Below are 17,122 nucleotides of genomic sequence, written 5' to 3'. Positions count from 1 at the left end.
TCTCTCAGTACACAGGTAAGATAGAAATGACTCCCTCTTCGTAGTAGCAGAAATTGAACCTCAGATGAGTTAAGACACTTGCAAGGTCATGCATCCAGGAAGTGGCATAACTGGGCCCAGGATTTTATTTCCTGAATTTCCAGGTCCCCAAGTCTAAGGTAGGGTCACTGGCCATTGTTTTCTCTGCATTGATTATTAAAATAGACCCAGAACTTGAGCTGGCAGGAATTCCAAGACTTAAACTGGTTGTGTTTAGTTCAACCTGTCAGTTGTGCTGAGCTCAATTCTTCATCACTTGAAAAAGAAAAATCCAAGGAGATAATTTCTCTGCTTGTCAAAATGACCCCACTCCCTCTGCTTGACCTCTGCTAGCAGGAAGATTATTTGTCTAATTAAGTAAAGAGCTCCTGTGCACATATACATATTGAACCCTAATGAGCTGTCAGTGGGAAAGATTTGCCCTTGACCTGGTTCTCCAGCTGATCTTTCCTTTCCTCAGTGGAAAAGACCTGCCCAGTAAACAGAACCTTGTTTCCATGGAAGCTCACTCTCTGCCTTTTTCTTTCCAGCATTTGAAAAGGTAATTACTTGATTTCTCTCCATAATTTTGGATTTCATACAGTGGGGCTGTCAAGCTCCTGATGGAGGATGGCCTTCTCTCTTATGCCAGGCTATTTTGGGGACCTTAAGTTGTCGTTGCACTTCCTTTTTCAGCCTCCCTTCAGATCATTAGCCATCAGACAGTAGTGTCTGCCTTCCAGTCCCCCTGCTAATTAAAGTCTTACCGAGCAGAGGGACTTGTCACTGGAAAAAGTGGGAGATACTAAGAAGACAGGAAATTTTGTCCAGGGATGGGAACCCGATCATTCCTTCCTCTCCTCTGTCTAGGTCATCAGACCTTAATGCCAGGGAAGATCACTGTACCGTCTGGCAACTTCTTATCTGAATTCTTGGTGTTCTATTATAACCCTTGCCAGAAATACCGTCAATATGGGCCATACTAATAATACAAGCAGCAGCCACCATGCCCCGAGGGTTTGCCTCATACCAAGCACTGGGGCAAAGTATTCTATATGTCTATTGTCTATTAAAATCATCATGATAATTTGAGGTGACATTATGATCCTAATTATTCAAATGAAGACAGGTGAAGCCCACGATCACGATCACGACCACGACCACGATCATGACCATCCTGTTGTTCGTCGATTGCCTTGAGCAGTCTCCTTCATCCTAGCCCTGAGATTTTTTAAAGAGTGTCATATTCAAGGCTCTTTCAGGGTTAGGAGAATGAGACCATTCATTGTTACTGGTATTTGGCATATTGGGTATGCCACGGGGAGTTTGCCAGACTCTGCCGTGTGGGCAGGTTACATTCGGTAGCCTGCCAGTTTGTCCAAAGTAGGAATGAGAAAATAAGAAAATCAGTTAAATAAGAAAAGTTAAAAAAACATTCTGCAAACTCACACAGCTATCAAGGCAGTGCCAGGAAAAGGATGACCCATCATTGCTATCATTTCTTATGGCGGGTACAAGAAGGCTACAGTCTCCCCAGAAGCAATTAGGGAGTTGTGACAAATGAGAGACAATAGTCATTTCTCTGGCCCTACCACAGCAACTCTATGTTACATTAATCCATGTATATAAAAACAAAATGAGGGGACTGAACAGTTCATTGTGAAGACCAATTAGAAAGCTAAAACAGGGCACTTCAGAAAGAAGCCTATGTGATGCAAAGCCAAGGAGTCCCAGTTAGCGCCAAGACAGACTAAATTTCAAATGACTCATACCCTTCACCAACTTTGAGTACTGAGCACACACACACACACACACACACACACACACACACACATACATATATGTTTTTTTATTTATCACTGTGAAATAGACCATTACAAAGCTGTTCATGATTGGGTTTCATTCATTAAGTGTTCCAGTACCTATTCCTCCACCAGTGTACATTTCCCACCACCAATATCCCCAGTTTTCCCTCTCATGCCTCCAATTCCTCCTGCCCTCCCAGACTGCCTCTATTGCAGACACTTCCTCTCCCTCCCTCCCTTTCTCCTTCCCTTGCTCTCTGTCTCTCTGTCTCTCTCCTCCCTCCCTCCCCCCCTCTCTCTTTCTCTCTACTCCCCCCTTTTGGGCATTGTGGTTTAGAGCACATTCTTTGGCTTGCTGAAACTCAGTTTCCTCACCTGAATAATGAAGATTAACAGTGTTCCTTAAAGCCTTCTCATGAACTAGGGAAAAAGGCAGCTGGGACAGAGAATGGATTCCTAAGTCAATGATGGCTGGAGGGATCACTCGGGATGGGAGATGTTTGCTGGAATCTGTAGATAAAGGACCAAACATGATGGCCTCTCAGTATCTGTATTGCAAGCTATAATGCCCCAAAATAGAGAGAGAGTAAGAAGGAAATTGACTGCCATAGAGGCAGGAGGTGGGGACAGGGAGAGGGAGATACAGGAATGATACTGGGGACATTGGTGGTAGAAAATGTACACTGGTGGAGGGATTGGTGTTCAATCATTTTATGACTGAAACTCAATCATGAAAGCTTTGTAAATATATCTCACAGTGGTCAATTTTTAAAAAGGGGGTATTCCCTAACCCATCAAGCTTTTTTACACGAAGATTTTCCCATACTGCTTTGTGGAATTTTGTCTTAGGAGAAATAATTATGTAAAAAATGAGGGTGCCAGGGATATGGTTCAGTATGGGAGAGGACATATCTAGCATGAGCAAAGCCTAGAATTTGGCCCTCAGCACCTCCTGTGAGTACCACTTGGGCTAACTCTGGTGACCCCAAGCATCGCAGCACTGGTCCTGAGGCTTGCATCAGGCATGAACTGCTGGACCAAGTGTTGCTGATTATGCCCCCTGAGTCTACCAGCACCGCTGAATAGGACTCCTACAATTTTTTATAGGTAGATGTAGTTAAATAGGCTCTAAGTTTCTTTATATTTTATCAATATCTTAACTAAATTTTCATTATATATTATTATATACTTTAGGAGCTGGAGCGATAGCACAGCGGGTAGGGCGTTCGCCTTACAAGCGGCCAACATGGTCGACCCGAGTTCGATTCCTCCACCCCTCTCGGAGAGCCCGGCAAGCTACCGAGAGTATTCGATATGCCAGACACAGTAACAACAAAGTCTCCAATGGAGACGTTACTGGGCCCGCTCGAGCAAATCGATGATCAACGGGAGGGCAAAAAAATACTTTAGGAGAGTACAGCATTACTTGTCTCTGGATTCCTTTTCCTGGGGAAACATACATTAACACCAGTTTCTGGGGACTCTTTCCAAAACATTGCAGTGTAGATTATAGGAAACCTAGATGTGGTGTAGACATTGAAATGCTAATCCTCAAAAAAAAATGGTATGCAGGACTTTGTGACTGAGAACTCTGGGTTCAACAGGATGGGAAACAGAGATCCTCCACACGTACCCCCCTGACTTTGGCAACTCGGCAGTCACGCCCATAATCCACCTCTGGCTGACGCCAGATAATCTCATTGGCCACCATCCAGATCACATGTGCTTCTCTCCTGGAAGCGAGCATAACATGACGCTCGCCACAACCATGCTGCTGGACCCACGCCAGGCTGTTTCACTTGGGGCATCCTAGAAGAGGGGGGTGAGACCCCTTCCCGCCCCAAGAGACCCAACCCTGGCAGCCGAAAACCTCCGGAACTCAACCGCTGCCATGCTTATGTCTGCTCTCCACATGCTCGGGCAGAGCATCACCCATGAGTGAATCTATTCCTGGACGACCGAGTGGTGGCAAATGTGGTCAATATACTTCAAACCACACACCATACCCATACTCCAAGATTACTGCACCACATTTGATAGGATTCACAGTAGAAGGCAACCAATCTTAGGGAAAAATACACATTGTTTTTTACAGATACCTATGTAAAAAGCACACAAGTTTCAACCTTTAACAACATATTAGTGATCTCTTATAGAAGGGCTTAATGGCCCGTGGGTGAAATACAACAATCTTCACCCTCTTTCCTCTAAGAATACTTTTCTGTAGCATTTTCAGCAGTTTTTCATAACAAACAATACAAAATATACTATTTAGGTTCTGCTTTGGGGCAGGGATTGGGGTTCAGGATGGAAACACCTGAAATATGGTTATGGGAAGGTGTAATGGTGGTGCGATTGGTGTTTGAATATTAAATGTAATCAAATATTGTGAACTACTTTATAAAATAAAAAAAGAAAGAAAATGGTAATCACCTTTCCTTATGCCCAAATTGTTCATAGGGCATACTTGTTCTTGCTGTAGTTAGAATCCCTAGAAGTACAGTCAGTCTTGTTCTTTCTGTATTCTGATGTGTTGGTTTAACATGATACTTCATAAAAATGAATGAGTAAATGAGTGAATTAATGAATTAGCCAGGTTCACTTAGTTAAGATCCCTCTCATTCTCTTCATAGTCAATTTTCTCTGTCCTTTCTTGTATTGATTGAAGCTGTAGGATAACTCTGTTCTTTTCTGAAAAGCAGTGATGTGACTAGTTATTCGGACTGTGACTTTTCTGTTAAGTTCGAACCTCTATAAACAGTGTCTTCGTGCAGAATGCTCACTGTAGCCCCTAACCTAATTATTTTGTTGCTTATCAGTCAGTTAAGTAGTCAGATGTTTTGTCTGCACATGTATTTTGAACAAGACCTTTCTGAGTGTTCCCAGCGGATTTTCACCAGAATCAGGAGACGACTTGGGCTTCAGAGAGAATTAAATAAAAACAACTCATTGGAGCTTAAAAACATCACTGAGGACACTGTTTCCCACATGCCCCTGTTAGCAAACAGTGATCAGTTGAACCACAGGACAGCAGTGTGACTGCCACTGAACCATTTTCAGGAGTTTCCAGTATTTTATTTGGGTAGGTTTTCCAATTGGAGTCTTATGGGTATTAAGCAAAAAATAAAAGTTTATGTTTCAGTTCAAATGTAGTTGGACCTGTCAAAATCTAACAGATTCCCTTACTTTATAGCTTCTTAGAGACTTAGTGAACTTCCTCGCAGCATTTTCCAAATTTACCTGGCCATTCTTTCAGAACTCTCTCTTCTGGAATATTTAAGGTTACTTCTGTTTAGCAGAACATTCTTTGGGAAATCTTATTCAAATGTCTCCGATTCTATTATCAAACTTTTCCATGAATAAAATAAATCATATATTACTTAAAGCAAATGCATATTACTTAAAGCTGAAGCATATTACTAGACTTACCTGGAAATAAAGACATAACATGAGTTCAACTAATAGGGATTAGCAATTATGACCTGCCAACTGTTGTCTTAAATAAAATTGTGTTGGTCTGGTACTTCACCTTACTGTTAGAAGTTAAGTCAAAATTAGCAGCTTGGCTAATTTTAATGTCTATAAATGTCAAAGTGACATCTAAAACCTATACAATGTTGTAAACCTCTGTTAATTCAATTAAATAAAGGCATAAGAAATAAAATGGTGTGAAAACACAGCTGTGCACATTCATTAACATACATTCTGTGACTGTTTTCACACTTTATTAGAAGAACTGCATCATTGCCTGTGGGATCTTATGGCCCTTAAAGTGTACAGTATTGATTATATGGCCTTTACAGAGATCTTGGTAATCTCTTCCAAAGATTTGTGGAAAGCTAGGAAAGGAATGGAGATTTTATAAGAATATTCTTTGTTCTGTTTATAGAAAAGCTGGAACCAGAAAAGGTAGGAATTTGCCTAGGTTAAGTTATGCTTGAATATTCCAATCCTCAAGCCATAATATTTTAAGCTACCAGGATAAATAAGGACAGATTTCAATATAGAAATCGATATAGAGGGTGATCATCTGGAGTACCCATTGAGTAGGTCTTAGGGCTAATGACACAATGGAAGCTTAACATTGCACGGTCCTGGGCTGGGAGAGCAGCAGGGCTTCTGCCACTTTGAAGATGCTCCTAGTCTGCTCCTTGCATTTCTATTACTTATGTTGTCATCTACTTCCTTATATGTCCACAGTGTATGTACATTCTTCATCAGAACAAAACAGGACTGTCTAGGGTTCTCATTAGAAGTGCTACTGCCTGGTCGTTTAGAAGGAATTTTTGTTCAAGGTCATTCATATGTCTTAACTACTGTGTACCACATCATGCTGTATATCCAAGGATTTAACTTAGCACTTAAATAAAATTGGACTTGTCTCAGACAAAACTTTTAACTTTTAGTGAAATATGTCCATGGGGGGGCACATAATATGTGTGAGTGGAAGGGTGGAGGAGTTAAAAAAATAAGTCTGTGACCCTAATTGAATGTATCTCTGTTTGTGTTTTTGTGCAGCTGGACAATCCAGATGAGCAAGCAGCCCAGATCAGACGAGAATTGGACGGGCGTCTCCAAATGGCAGACCAAATAGCCAGGGTAAGAAAACTTTGGAGACATTTGCTGGAGGATTAGTCTAAAATCCTACACAGGAAGCATGTTTGTTAAAGGTCATCAAAAATAAAACAGAAACAGAAAACGGGGGTAATAAGTTCAATCACCTTGACTGACCCCTTGCCTCTCTTTTCTCAGATCAGCCCTCCCATATAAAGCACCTTACCCGAGAGTAATCGATATGCCAGACACAGTAACAACAAAGTCTCCAATGGAGACGTTACTGGGCCCGCTCGAGCAAATCGATGATCAACGGGAGGGCCTTTACTTTACTTTTACTTTACTTTACTTGGTACACAAACACCAGCCTTTCCTTGCTTTGGAGCCCAGACATACTTCAACTGTCTACACTATTCCACCTGCATATTTATATTCCAAGAATTTCAAGTTAATATATTCAAAACCTGCCTCCTTACATTCTTCCTCCCACCTGTACACACACTTCACATATTCACCATCCAATTTGTATGGTTGGAACTTCCCAGTCGTTTTCAAGTATTTCTCCCCACAACTCTACACAGCAAGTCAGCCACATTGATCCTGCCACCTACATGAGGATTAAGTATCTCTTTTGCTTCCTAGCAGCATTACTGATGTCTTGTCTTCAGTGCATGGTTTTATAATTACCTCCTGATCATTCTCCTTGCCTCTGTTTCCTCCCTCTTTCCTGCCCATCTTTCACACATTGCCATTCTAAAGCTCATCTATGAACAACCATAATAGAGCATCAAAATCCTTTGATCCCCAAAGAACAAATCCCCATTTTCCACATAATAAAATCTAGCTCTCGAGAATGTTTTCCAAAGCTCTTAATCTATAGAATATATCCTTCTTTATGAGCTTAACCTCCCACAACTTTACAATCAGAACTCCCCATTTCAGATACAATGAATGACTCTATCAGATTATTCTGGTCCTGTTCCTGCATTTAGCCTTCGTACGCATTGGTGTTTCAACTGGAATGACCTTCCTTCTCTCCTCCTCTAGCAATCTCTCCTACTCAAACTTTACTACTCAATTTAAAACCTTCTATGTTAGAACTGAGATTAGAATTATTCCTGACAAAAGAAATAAAAAGATTTGAAGAATAAAATGTCACAATTTTAAATAAAAACAAACTGCTGGCCTTAGGTAACATATGCATATAAGGGTAGGAGGTTATGGTAGATAATAGATAATATATGTATATACAAATGTTTAACATTTATCCAGTATCTTTATGATGGAGGAGGTCTTAGTGGTACCAAGGTCATAGTTTAAGTACTACTTGTACATGCAACCCTGAGTTCAGTCTGATCCCTAGCACTCCATGCCAACCCCTGAATACTGCCAAGCATAGCTCTAAGTGATCTGTAAGCATTGCCAGACCTGAGCATCACACTGTCAGGCCAATCATTGCTGGCATGACCTCTATAGCAAAAAAATTTTTAAGAGAAGAAAAAAAGTCTCTTATGGCCTGAAGACATGCAAAGAGAAACCAAAGAAACATTTGAGAAGCATGAATATCCCTGTTTCGTGCTCCAGTGTTCCACTGAAATGTTTTGTATCTTGTTTTTGCATATGTCCAAAACAATGTGATATATGATATTTTATACTCAAGTCAGCCTGGTATCTAAAAATAGTATTGGCTCAAGGGAATACAAAAGACAGTTAAGCTTGCAAATCCTGCATGATCACTGTCCTCCCGTTGCTCATCAATTTTCTCGAGCGGGCCCAGTAACGTCTCCATTGTGAGACTTTGTTGTTACTGTGTTTGGCATATCGAATACGTCACGGGTAGCTTGCCAGACTTTGCTGTGTGGGCAAGATACTCTCAGTAGCTTGCCGGGCTCTCCAAGAGGGGCAGAGGAATCAAACTCAGGTTGGCCAGATTGACCGTGTCCAAGGCAAACACCCTACCCGCTGTGCTGTCGCTCCAACCCATCCTGCATAATATGGGAGAAAATATAAATTATGCTTTAAAATTTAGTTTTGTACTGTAGGGTCTCCTCAGCAGACTATTCCAAAATATGGAATTGATTTTCCATTCCATATTTATAGGAAACTATAACTAATAAATTGATTTTCCATTCCTTATTATATACATCCATAACTAATAAACATTCATCCAATTTAAAGAAAAAAACACATAATACACATAGATCTATATTCAAACCAAGGAAGTTAATGGTACATTTATTTCAGTTGGTCATTTATTAAAATACTTAATATTTTAAGAACTTGAGAATAATTTTAATTTTTAAAAGGTCACAAATGAACGACTAGTACATAGGAAACTAAGATGCACATCACTGAATAGAGTATTAAGAGTCTCTTTCTCTCTGCCTCTGTCTGTCTGTGTCTATGTCTGTCTTTCTGTCTGTCTTTCTGTCTGTCTGTCTGTCTGTCTCTCTCTCTCTCTCTCTCTCTCTCTCTCTCTCTCTCCGCCCCCCCCTCATACTGCCAGATATCCTGACTTTCTCGGGTAATGAAATAGACAACCATGTGAGTCTTGGTCATGATTTATAGAGAATGAGAATGATTTCAAAGTAAGAGGAAGGTCCCCAGACATTTCAGCAATTTAAGCTTTCTTTAGAGACTCTGCACTTACTATTTTATGTTCTCCAAGACACTGAAATTTTCCTTTTGTGAGTGATCATTTCCTAGCACCATATTCACAGTTTGAGCTTTCCCTGACCACTGATGATGGCCCATAAATGGATACCGGATGAAAATTGAACCAATGAATCCCCTTCTGCGACATGTGGACTGTGGGCCAAGACATAGGACTTTGTCTTCTAATTATAGAAAAATGTTTACATCCATGTTCAATTTTTCCATGTAGGGAAAAAAAGATGAAAGAATGAGACGAACATACAGAAAGTAACAGAGACGGGGAGTATACTGATATTCAAGATGGTCAAATCACGGATCTACTTATTCTTGACTCTGAGCTGTATATCTGCTTTTCCCTACATTTGGTCAGATTTTAAAACAAATAAATTCTTCCTTTGCCTAAATCAGTCTGGTAAATATGGAGGAAATTTGAGAAATACTTCATCTACTAAAAATTAAATGAGATCTCAAAGCAGCTATCAGCTAGTTCATAAAGAAATATTTCAAATATTCAGCAAAGCACCTCTGCTTGTCTTCTTTTAGCATGCATGCCCTGATTTTTCTATTTCTAGCATCAGAGTGAATTTTAGTGAGAGTGTGCAATTCTACCCATATGGCTGAACATCAGCTCCTGTAAATATCATAACCAGAAATTCCTGGATATAGATGTCACCCATCATACATAATTCACTCTGTTCTCTGAATTAAAAGATGGGTAGAACTGTTTAACTGTTTTTAGTGTAAGTAGGAGATATCAATTCTAAGAAGCTTATGTAAAATAAGGGATTGATTCTTGGAACCAAATAGCCAAGACTTCCCTCTGTTTCTCAGTTCTGTGTTGAGCCAGAATTTATCATTTTTCAGGTGGGTATCATCGGTGCTCCTTGTGGTTCTACATGTTTCCAGTGTCATCAAACAGGGAATCATTCAGCTTCTCTCTCAAATCTTTCTCCCTGTCTTCTCCCTTTCAGAAGCAGTTTTATGATTCAGGCCTCTGACAAGCAACTTGGCTAGAGGGCCAGCTGTTCAATCTCTTATAAAAAAGGGCATGAGGTTCTTGTTGAATGAGCAAGCAGTGAAAGTGGGAATGTTTCGTAAGAAGTAGGACTGTGGGTAGGACACCCCAATTGATATGCCAGAAATTAATGGCTACCTCTACGTACCAGATTTTATTTAGTGTGTGCCATATTTTGTTCTTTGACCCTTTGATTCCCTTGTGAGAAAGGTACTATCAATAAACCCAATTTCATAGAGGCTAATGCAGAGATATTGAAGTACTTAGCCAAGGACATTTAGTGACTAGAATCTGTGTTCTTAATCAGCAAGCATACCACCACTAATAATGTTTTCATCGAACCAGGACCTCATTTTATCCATCACACCAGTCCAAGGATCCAACATGATTTTCCCCCCCAGACTGTCACCCTACCTTATCCTGACCTCTCTGACTGCATCTCTCTCTCCCTCTTCCTATCAGTTCTATATTAAAGGTGTCTGGCACTAACTGGGAAATCCACATTAATTCTTATTTAGACCTGTGATTAATTACAAGGGTTACAATACTCCTTCCCAGGCATAGCAAAGAGTGAGAATAAAATTGAGTACACCATTTCCAAGTTTATGCTTTCTTTTCATAAATTGATCAGTTTACCAAATGATATTCTAAAGGATATAGAGAAACAACCAGATGAAGAGATATAGGGGAGAGTTCAAGAAGAATATCATGGTGGGAATTCCTGTACCAATGGAACAGGAGAGTATTACTCTCTGCCTACAAGGATATACTTACAAACCCAAATGTCCTTTCTACTGTTGTGATATTGTGTTCTTTCTTACATGGGTATAATAAGTTATTGACTCCCTATCCAGACTTTCTCCCACTCCAGAGAAAGAGGACACTGAAATTTCCTAACTTCTATTCATCGTTTGGTCATTCTGGTAACTAGCCCCTATCCAGATACCCAGCCTAAGTTGCTTTTTTTCAACAAAAATTGATTCTAGTTATGTTCTTTTTTGTGAATAGTAATGTAGGAGACAAGCAGAAAGTTACTATAGGATTGCACCCCAGGACTCTCTCCTTGATGGATGACCCTCCAAAAAAATCCTAATTTTTTTCCACTAAAATATACTGATTATTTTCTTCAGTTTATTTGGAATCCCAAATTAACCAAAAGAATTTGCAGAATTATTTTCTAGAATTCTTAGTCCTTTCTACTTGGATAACCTTGGAATCAGGAAAAGATATTATAAGAATTTTGTGTTCTCACCATCACTGTCTCTGAAAGAAAATATATCTGTCTTCATTTCACTGAAGTGATAGGAGGCAAATGCAAGGCAGCCTTTGTCTTTCCACATCCTATACTGTAACCCATCAGTTCAATCCCGCCAACAGCTTGTGAATCATCAGAGAGGGTCACAAAAGACCATGCTGTGAGCATCCGGCATGCTGCTTTGAAAGTTCCATGAAATGATCTAAATGCATTTTTTTAAATCTGGTAGAAAAGGCTGCTTAATCCTTGTTCAAACATTTCCCCAAATCCTCTCATGTTGATAATAAAATGCCCCCGAATTTCATCCAGGAATTAAGTCTAAGTTATTTCAATTATGTGAACAGGAGTTGACATTGGAGTTTAAATAGACAGATTGTGGCATTAGTGCTGCTGTGACATTTGCTAGTCCTTGTAGCCGTGTTTTGGGGTAAAAATAAAATTTTTGAGCTAATTACATAAGATAAATAATCCAGCTTATGTAGTGTTAGTTGCAAATATCTGAGAATGAAACGCCATTAATTTTTCAAGCTCTCACTTGAAAGTTGTCCATCATAGGATTCCTATGATATGCAGGGCAAAAATGTCCTTTCATGTCATAGAACTTTTGTAAATATTGAAAGAATATGCAACCAGAAGAGAAATAATATCCAAACATCTGGTGAAAAAAGTAATGTTCTATACATTGCCAAAAATCAAATAAAAATGGAATCTTCTACTAGATAAAAATAATACTTCTGCTTACAAATTAATCTTGTTACACCTTCCTTCATCCTGCTTTTATGAAACAGCACCATGGCCTGGCATAGAGTATGCCTAGAGGCTGGTTTGGTAAAAAACCAATCTTTTTTTAACTGAATCACCATGAGATACAGTTACAAAGCTTTCATGTTTGAGTTTCAATCATACAAGGATCAAACACTCATCCCTCCACCAGTGCACATTCTCCACCACCAATGTCCCCAGTATACTCTCCCTTTCAACCCTCCCTCTGCTTCCATGGCAGACAATTTCCCCCATACTCTCTCTCTCTCTCTCTACTTTGGGGCATTATGGTTTGCAATACAGATACTGAGAGGTTATCACGTTCGGTTCTTTACCTCCAGCACACATCTCCCATTGCGAACAATTGTTCCAACCATCATTGTCTTAGTGATTCCTTTTCTATTCCAACTACCTTCTCCCCTAACTTATGAGATGAGCTTCCAACTAACTGTGGAGCAGTATTCCTGGTCCTTGTGTCTACTGTCCTTGGGTATCAGTCTCATGTTATTTTATATTCCACAAATGAGTGCAGTCCTTCTATGTCTATTCCTCTCTTTCTGACTCATTACCCTTAGCGTGGTACTCTCCATGTCGATCCACTTATAAGCAAATTCCATGACTTCATCTCTCCTAACGTCTGCATAGTATTCCATTGTGTAAAGTAAAGTAAAGTAAAGGCCCTCCCATTGATCATCGATTTGCTCGAGCGGGCCCAGTAACGTCTCCATTGGAGACTTTGTTGTTACTGTGTTTGGCATATCGAATACGTCACGGGGAGCTTGCCAGGCTTTGCCATGCGGGTGAGATACTCTCCGAGAGGGGCAAAGGAATCGAACTCGGGTCGACCATGTTGGCTGCGTGCAAGGCAAACGCCCTACCGCTGTGCTATTGCTCCAGCCCGATGTACCAAAGAAACCAATCGACACTATAATGCCTGTACGCAAAGTGACTTCTAGTATTTATACTGCTGATTTTGACACATTTCTTACAATATCTCACTTCTGTTGTTTAGAGAGCCCACCTCTCTCTAATTCTTTCTGTACTTTTCACCAACTTCTGAACACAGAGAGATGAAGTGATGCCTAGGGGCTGCTCCAGACTACATTACCCTATAGAACCTTCCCTATCATTATACAACTGCATAGACTATAAACTCCATTTCAATCTAATCCTGCTAATAATTGAGTTATATTTTTGACTTATTGTCCACCAAAAGCAGAAATAAATGGCAGCCCTAACCTCCAAGGATTATTGGAGGGATGAAATGAGGCAAAGCATGTAAAGTGCTTAGATCATTCTCAGTACACAGTTAGGATTCATTGAATGCTAACTAGGATTATGATTTATACTTTGGTTTCCATGATTAGTTTGGTGGTTGGTCTAAGCAGTGTTGATGATTGCATGATGTCTGTTACATATATGCAGGGGTGCATGTGTGTGTATTCGTATATGTGTGTAGATATAATTATATGCACACATGTATGTAAATATATGCATATTTAGTCAGTAGGCAGTGGTCAAATGTACAAATATTTGTTATTATCTTTACATGATGAACTCTACGGAATTTAACACATCCACAGAATGGATACGTTAAATTCATACCCATAACAATGAAATTATAGGGGTCACAGTGATAGTATATCGGGTAGGGCATTTAACGTGCATGCAACCAACCCAGGTTTGATCCCCAGCTTCCTATATAGTCTGCTAAGCCCACCAAGAGTGATCTCTGAGTGTAGAGCCAGGAGTATGCCAGATATGACCCAAATATAAAAGAAAAATTCTTATATAAAGGAAAAAATATATAAAGAAAGAAAAAAATGCAAATGTGCAAACTAAAATTCAGTCTGGTGAAAAAAAAAATCAGTCGAAAACCAGACAGCTGGGACTGGAGCACAGTGGGTAGGGCATTTGCCTTGCACGTGGCCGACCCGGGTTTGATTCCCAGCATCCCATATGGTCCCCCGAGCACCGCCAGGAGTAACTCCTGAGTGCATGAGCCAGGAGTCAGCCCTGTGCATCGCTATGTGTGACCCAAAAAGAAAAAAAATAAAAATTAAATTAAATCAGGAAGCTCATAAGTAGCAGACCCATGATTAAAAAACGAATCTAATTCATAATGTGGTTGGATAATACTTCTTGGTAAATTTTTGAACTCTGAGCATGTCTTGTCAGTTTAAAAGCCTCAAAGGTATCTGGTTACTTTCTGCATTCTACACCCCCACACACACCCATTGGCCACACCATCCACGGTACCCAAAAACATTAGGAGTCCAGAGATATTTTTTTTTTTTACAGAGAATGATCTAAATTACTGCAACACCACAATTACTCTCTAGACCCAGTAGCTCATTGTCAGTGAGCTTCTGAGTATAGAAAGTATCTCTCTCCCATGTCTTTTATTCTGATGATCTACCACTATATGTCATCTGAACCCTTGGGAGCTAAGGATTTTGAATGGGTGTATCCTTGGCAATTAAAAAAAGTTATTATAACACTGGGCTGGAGCGATAGCACAGCGGGTAGGGCATTTGCCTTGCATGCAGCCTGACCCAGCTGACCCAGATTCAGTTCCTCCACCCCTCTTGGAGAGCCCGACAAGCTACCAAAAGTATCTCGCCCTCACAGCAAAGCCTGGCAAGCTCCCCATGACGTATTCGATATGCCAAACACAGTAACAAGTCTCACAATGGAGACGTTACTGCTGCCCGCTCGAGCAAATCAATGAACAATGGGATGACAGTGCTACAGTGCATTATAACACCATGATTTACCAAGTTTTTCACAATGCAGTTGTTTAAGGCATTATATGTCCAACACCAATCCTATCACCGCTGTGCACTTTCCTTCACCAAAGTCCTCAGTTTCCTTTTCACTGTTTAGCCTTCCACCTCCTTTGGGGGCACAAGCAAATTTACTTCATATTGTTTGTTATAACCAAAAGGCAAATACATATATTTATCAAAATTTAGGCCAGTAAAAGTCAATTTGTGATCATTTTATATCTCACAGTGATATTACTAAAGTTATTGTCTGGGGATCTACTGTGCTGGTTTGTACTACTTAAGCCTTGTTTTTGTTTAGACTCATTGAGCTTGGTGGGCTTCCATGCAACTTTCCAATCAGATCTTCTGTGACCTACTGGGCTGACAGTACTATGAAATTTTGAATTGTCAGATAGAAGCAGAGACAGTTGTGCAATCTAGGAACTATGGATTTGGAACAATTTGGTGGTGTAGAAATTTTATGAGGTTCACTTTTGGAGCTGGGCCATTTCTATGTCAGAGGATGTCAGGTGTAACTATGGGCTGTTATATATTCAGGCAGAAAGGGGAATCTGCTTTCCCCCATTCTGAGAGGTCTCCAGAGTTCTCAGCCTAGACCAGTACGTCTGACTAATTGGTGGTATCATGTTCTTTTGGAGATTTGACCCTGGACTGTCTCTCCTTGGTATTTTTTTTAACGTACTTTTCCTTCCATGAATAAAAATGAAGATACAGAAAAGTAAATGGCTGACAGCTATTAGCACTTTCAAATCCTATATTTCAGTGTTCAAAACATCCCTCAGTGTGACTGAGGACACACAAGTAGCTTTTATGGGAATTGCCTTTGGGAGGCCAGCTCCACTGAAGAATATTATCAACCAAAAACAAAAATCATGGCCAGTAGACATTCTCTTTGGAAAATTTTGTCCACCTGTTTGTTATGTGTTTCATAAAGCAATATGAATAAACAATCCTTTTGTCAAGGCTAATTTACTTTTATGCTTGGAAAAGGAGCAATCGAGACGGATGGCTATATTTTTCTCATTTTGGCACAATTTCAACCTTGAAATGTGTTTGTAATGGATCTGCTGCTGAAAACTCCCCTCAAGAACCTCAGCCTAGATTGACAGAATGCTATTTCTTCTCAAAATTTAAGTACTCCGAGCAGAAAAATAAATGCCCCTGCTTTCTCTTGCGCAGTTCAATTTTATGAGTCTTTCTATGATGTCATTAGGAACTGTCCAAGTTTGAGATGAGTAATCATTCTTTGGATTTTTCCAGTATTCTGCTGTGTCAATTTCGTAGACAATAACTTTGGCCCTGTATGGAGCTGTCTTTAATCACTGAGTCTTAGTTAAAACCTTGTGAAAAAGTGGGAAAATTCTTGATTGAGCCTCACCAATGGATGTAACAGAAGGGGCTTCTCTAAACAAATCTTAAGGTTTCTCGAGGCTGATTGGCAGAGAAGAACCGACTTCACTTTTAACCAATGTTAAAAACAATGGTTTTTCTTTCCATCGCCATGACAATTGCCAGACCATTAGCTGCCAGTAAAATTCTGAGCTACTGCTCACCTATTTCCCCAAGAATGTTATATAGGAATGAAGTTTGAGTCCCACAATGATGGACCTTCTGGCTCTTGGGATATAACTTTTGCTGCTTTATACCCTAATATGGCCTGGTGACTTGGACCCCAATGGTAATGTTGGACCACAGACCACCCACTTCATTTAGCCCCTTCCTTCTCGAGTAAGGCCACATTCAAGACAATTAGGAAATATTTTGTGATGACATAAAATTATATAAATCTGGGTTCATGGTTGACTATTATAATTTTGGTGAAAAGAACAGAGCCATGAGTCAGTCTCAGCCAATTCATCCTGGTGGCAAAAGATTTCTCTTTGATCAAGATACCCAGGAGTCTTTTGGAAGGTCAACCTCTGTCTCTCAGAAAGAGTATCTCAGACACTTTCATTTCAACATCTGCCTTGAAGCTTCCTGATAGATATTTACCCACAGGACAAGAGCCTTCATGATCTTTCTGTGGCTGCCTCCCTTCCAGGCATGGTATTAGAAGAAGTAATTGTTTTCTAACATACTAATCCTCACATGTCCATGGTCTTTTTCTTAAAGAATATTCTAATTTCTGAGTTTACAATTTTCTTCTTATTGAGTTCAAGATTAACAAAAAATAAAGAAATGTTAAATTTCCATTGAAAACAAACTCTTAGACTTTGAATACAGAATTGAGATTTCCAAGTGAAGGATAGAAAGTCATGGAAGAATTCTA

General features: G+C 39.9%; 1 protein-coding gene across 9 annotated transcripts in view; it reads left to right on the top strand.

Annotated features, from left to right (window-relative positions):
* CADPS (calcium dependent secretion activator) overlaps nucleotides 1-17,122 on the top strand; it is a 550,520-nt gene that overhangs the window by 240,933 nt on the left and 292,465 nt on the right. For all 9 annotated transcript variants that reach the window (XM_056129049.1, XM_056129048.1, XM_056129052.1 and 6 more), the window contains exon 4: nucleotides 6,342-6,422. In XM_056129049.1, the coding sequence (XP_055985024.1) occupies nucleotides 6,342-6,422 (81 nt within the window). The remainder of the gene's footprint in view (nucleotides 1-6,341; nucleotides 6,423-17,122) is intronic.

Source organism: Sorex fumeus, unplaced genomic scaffold, assembly GCF_029834395.1.
Source record: "Sorex fumeus unplaced genomic scaffold, SorFum_2.1 ptg000072l, whole genome shotgun sequence".
NCBI classification, from domain to species: domain Eukaryota; kingdom Metazoa; phylum Chordata; class Mammalia; order Eulipotyphla; family Soricidae; genus Sorex; species Sorex fumeus.
Note: the sequence above shows the minus strand (reverse complement) of the source record. Positions and strands in the feature narration are given on the sequence as shown.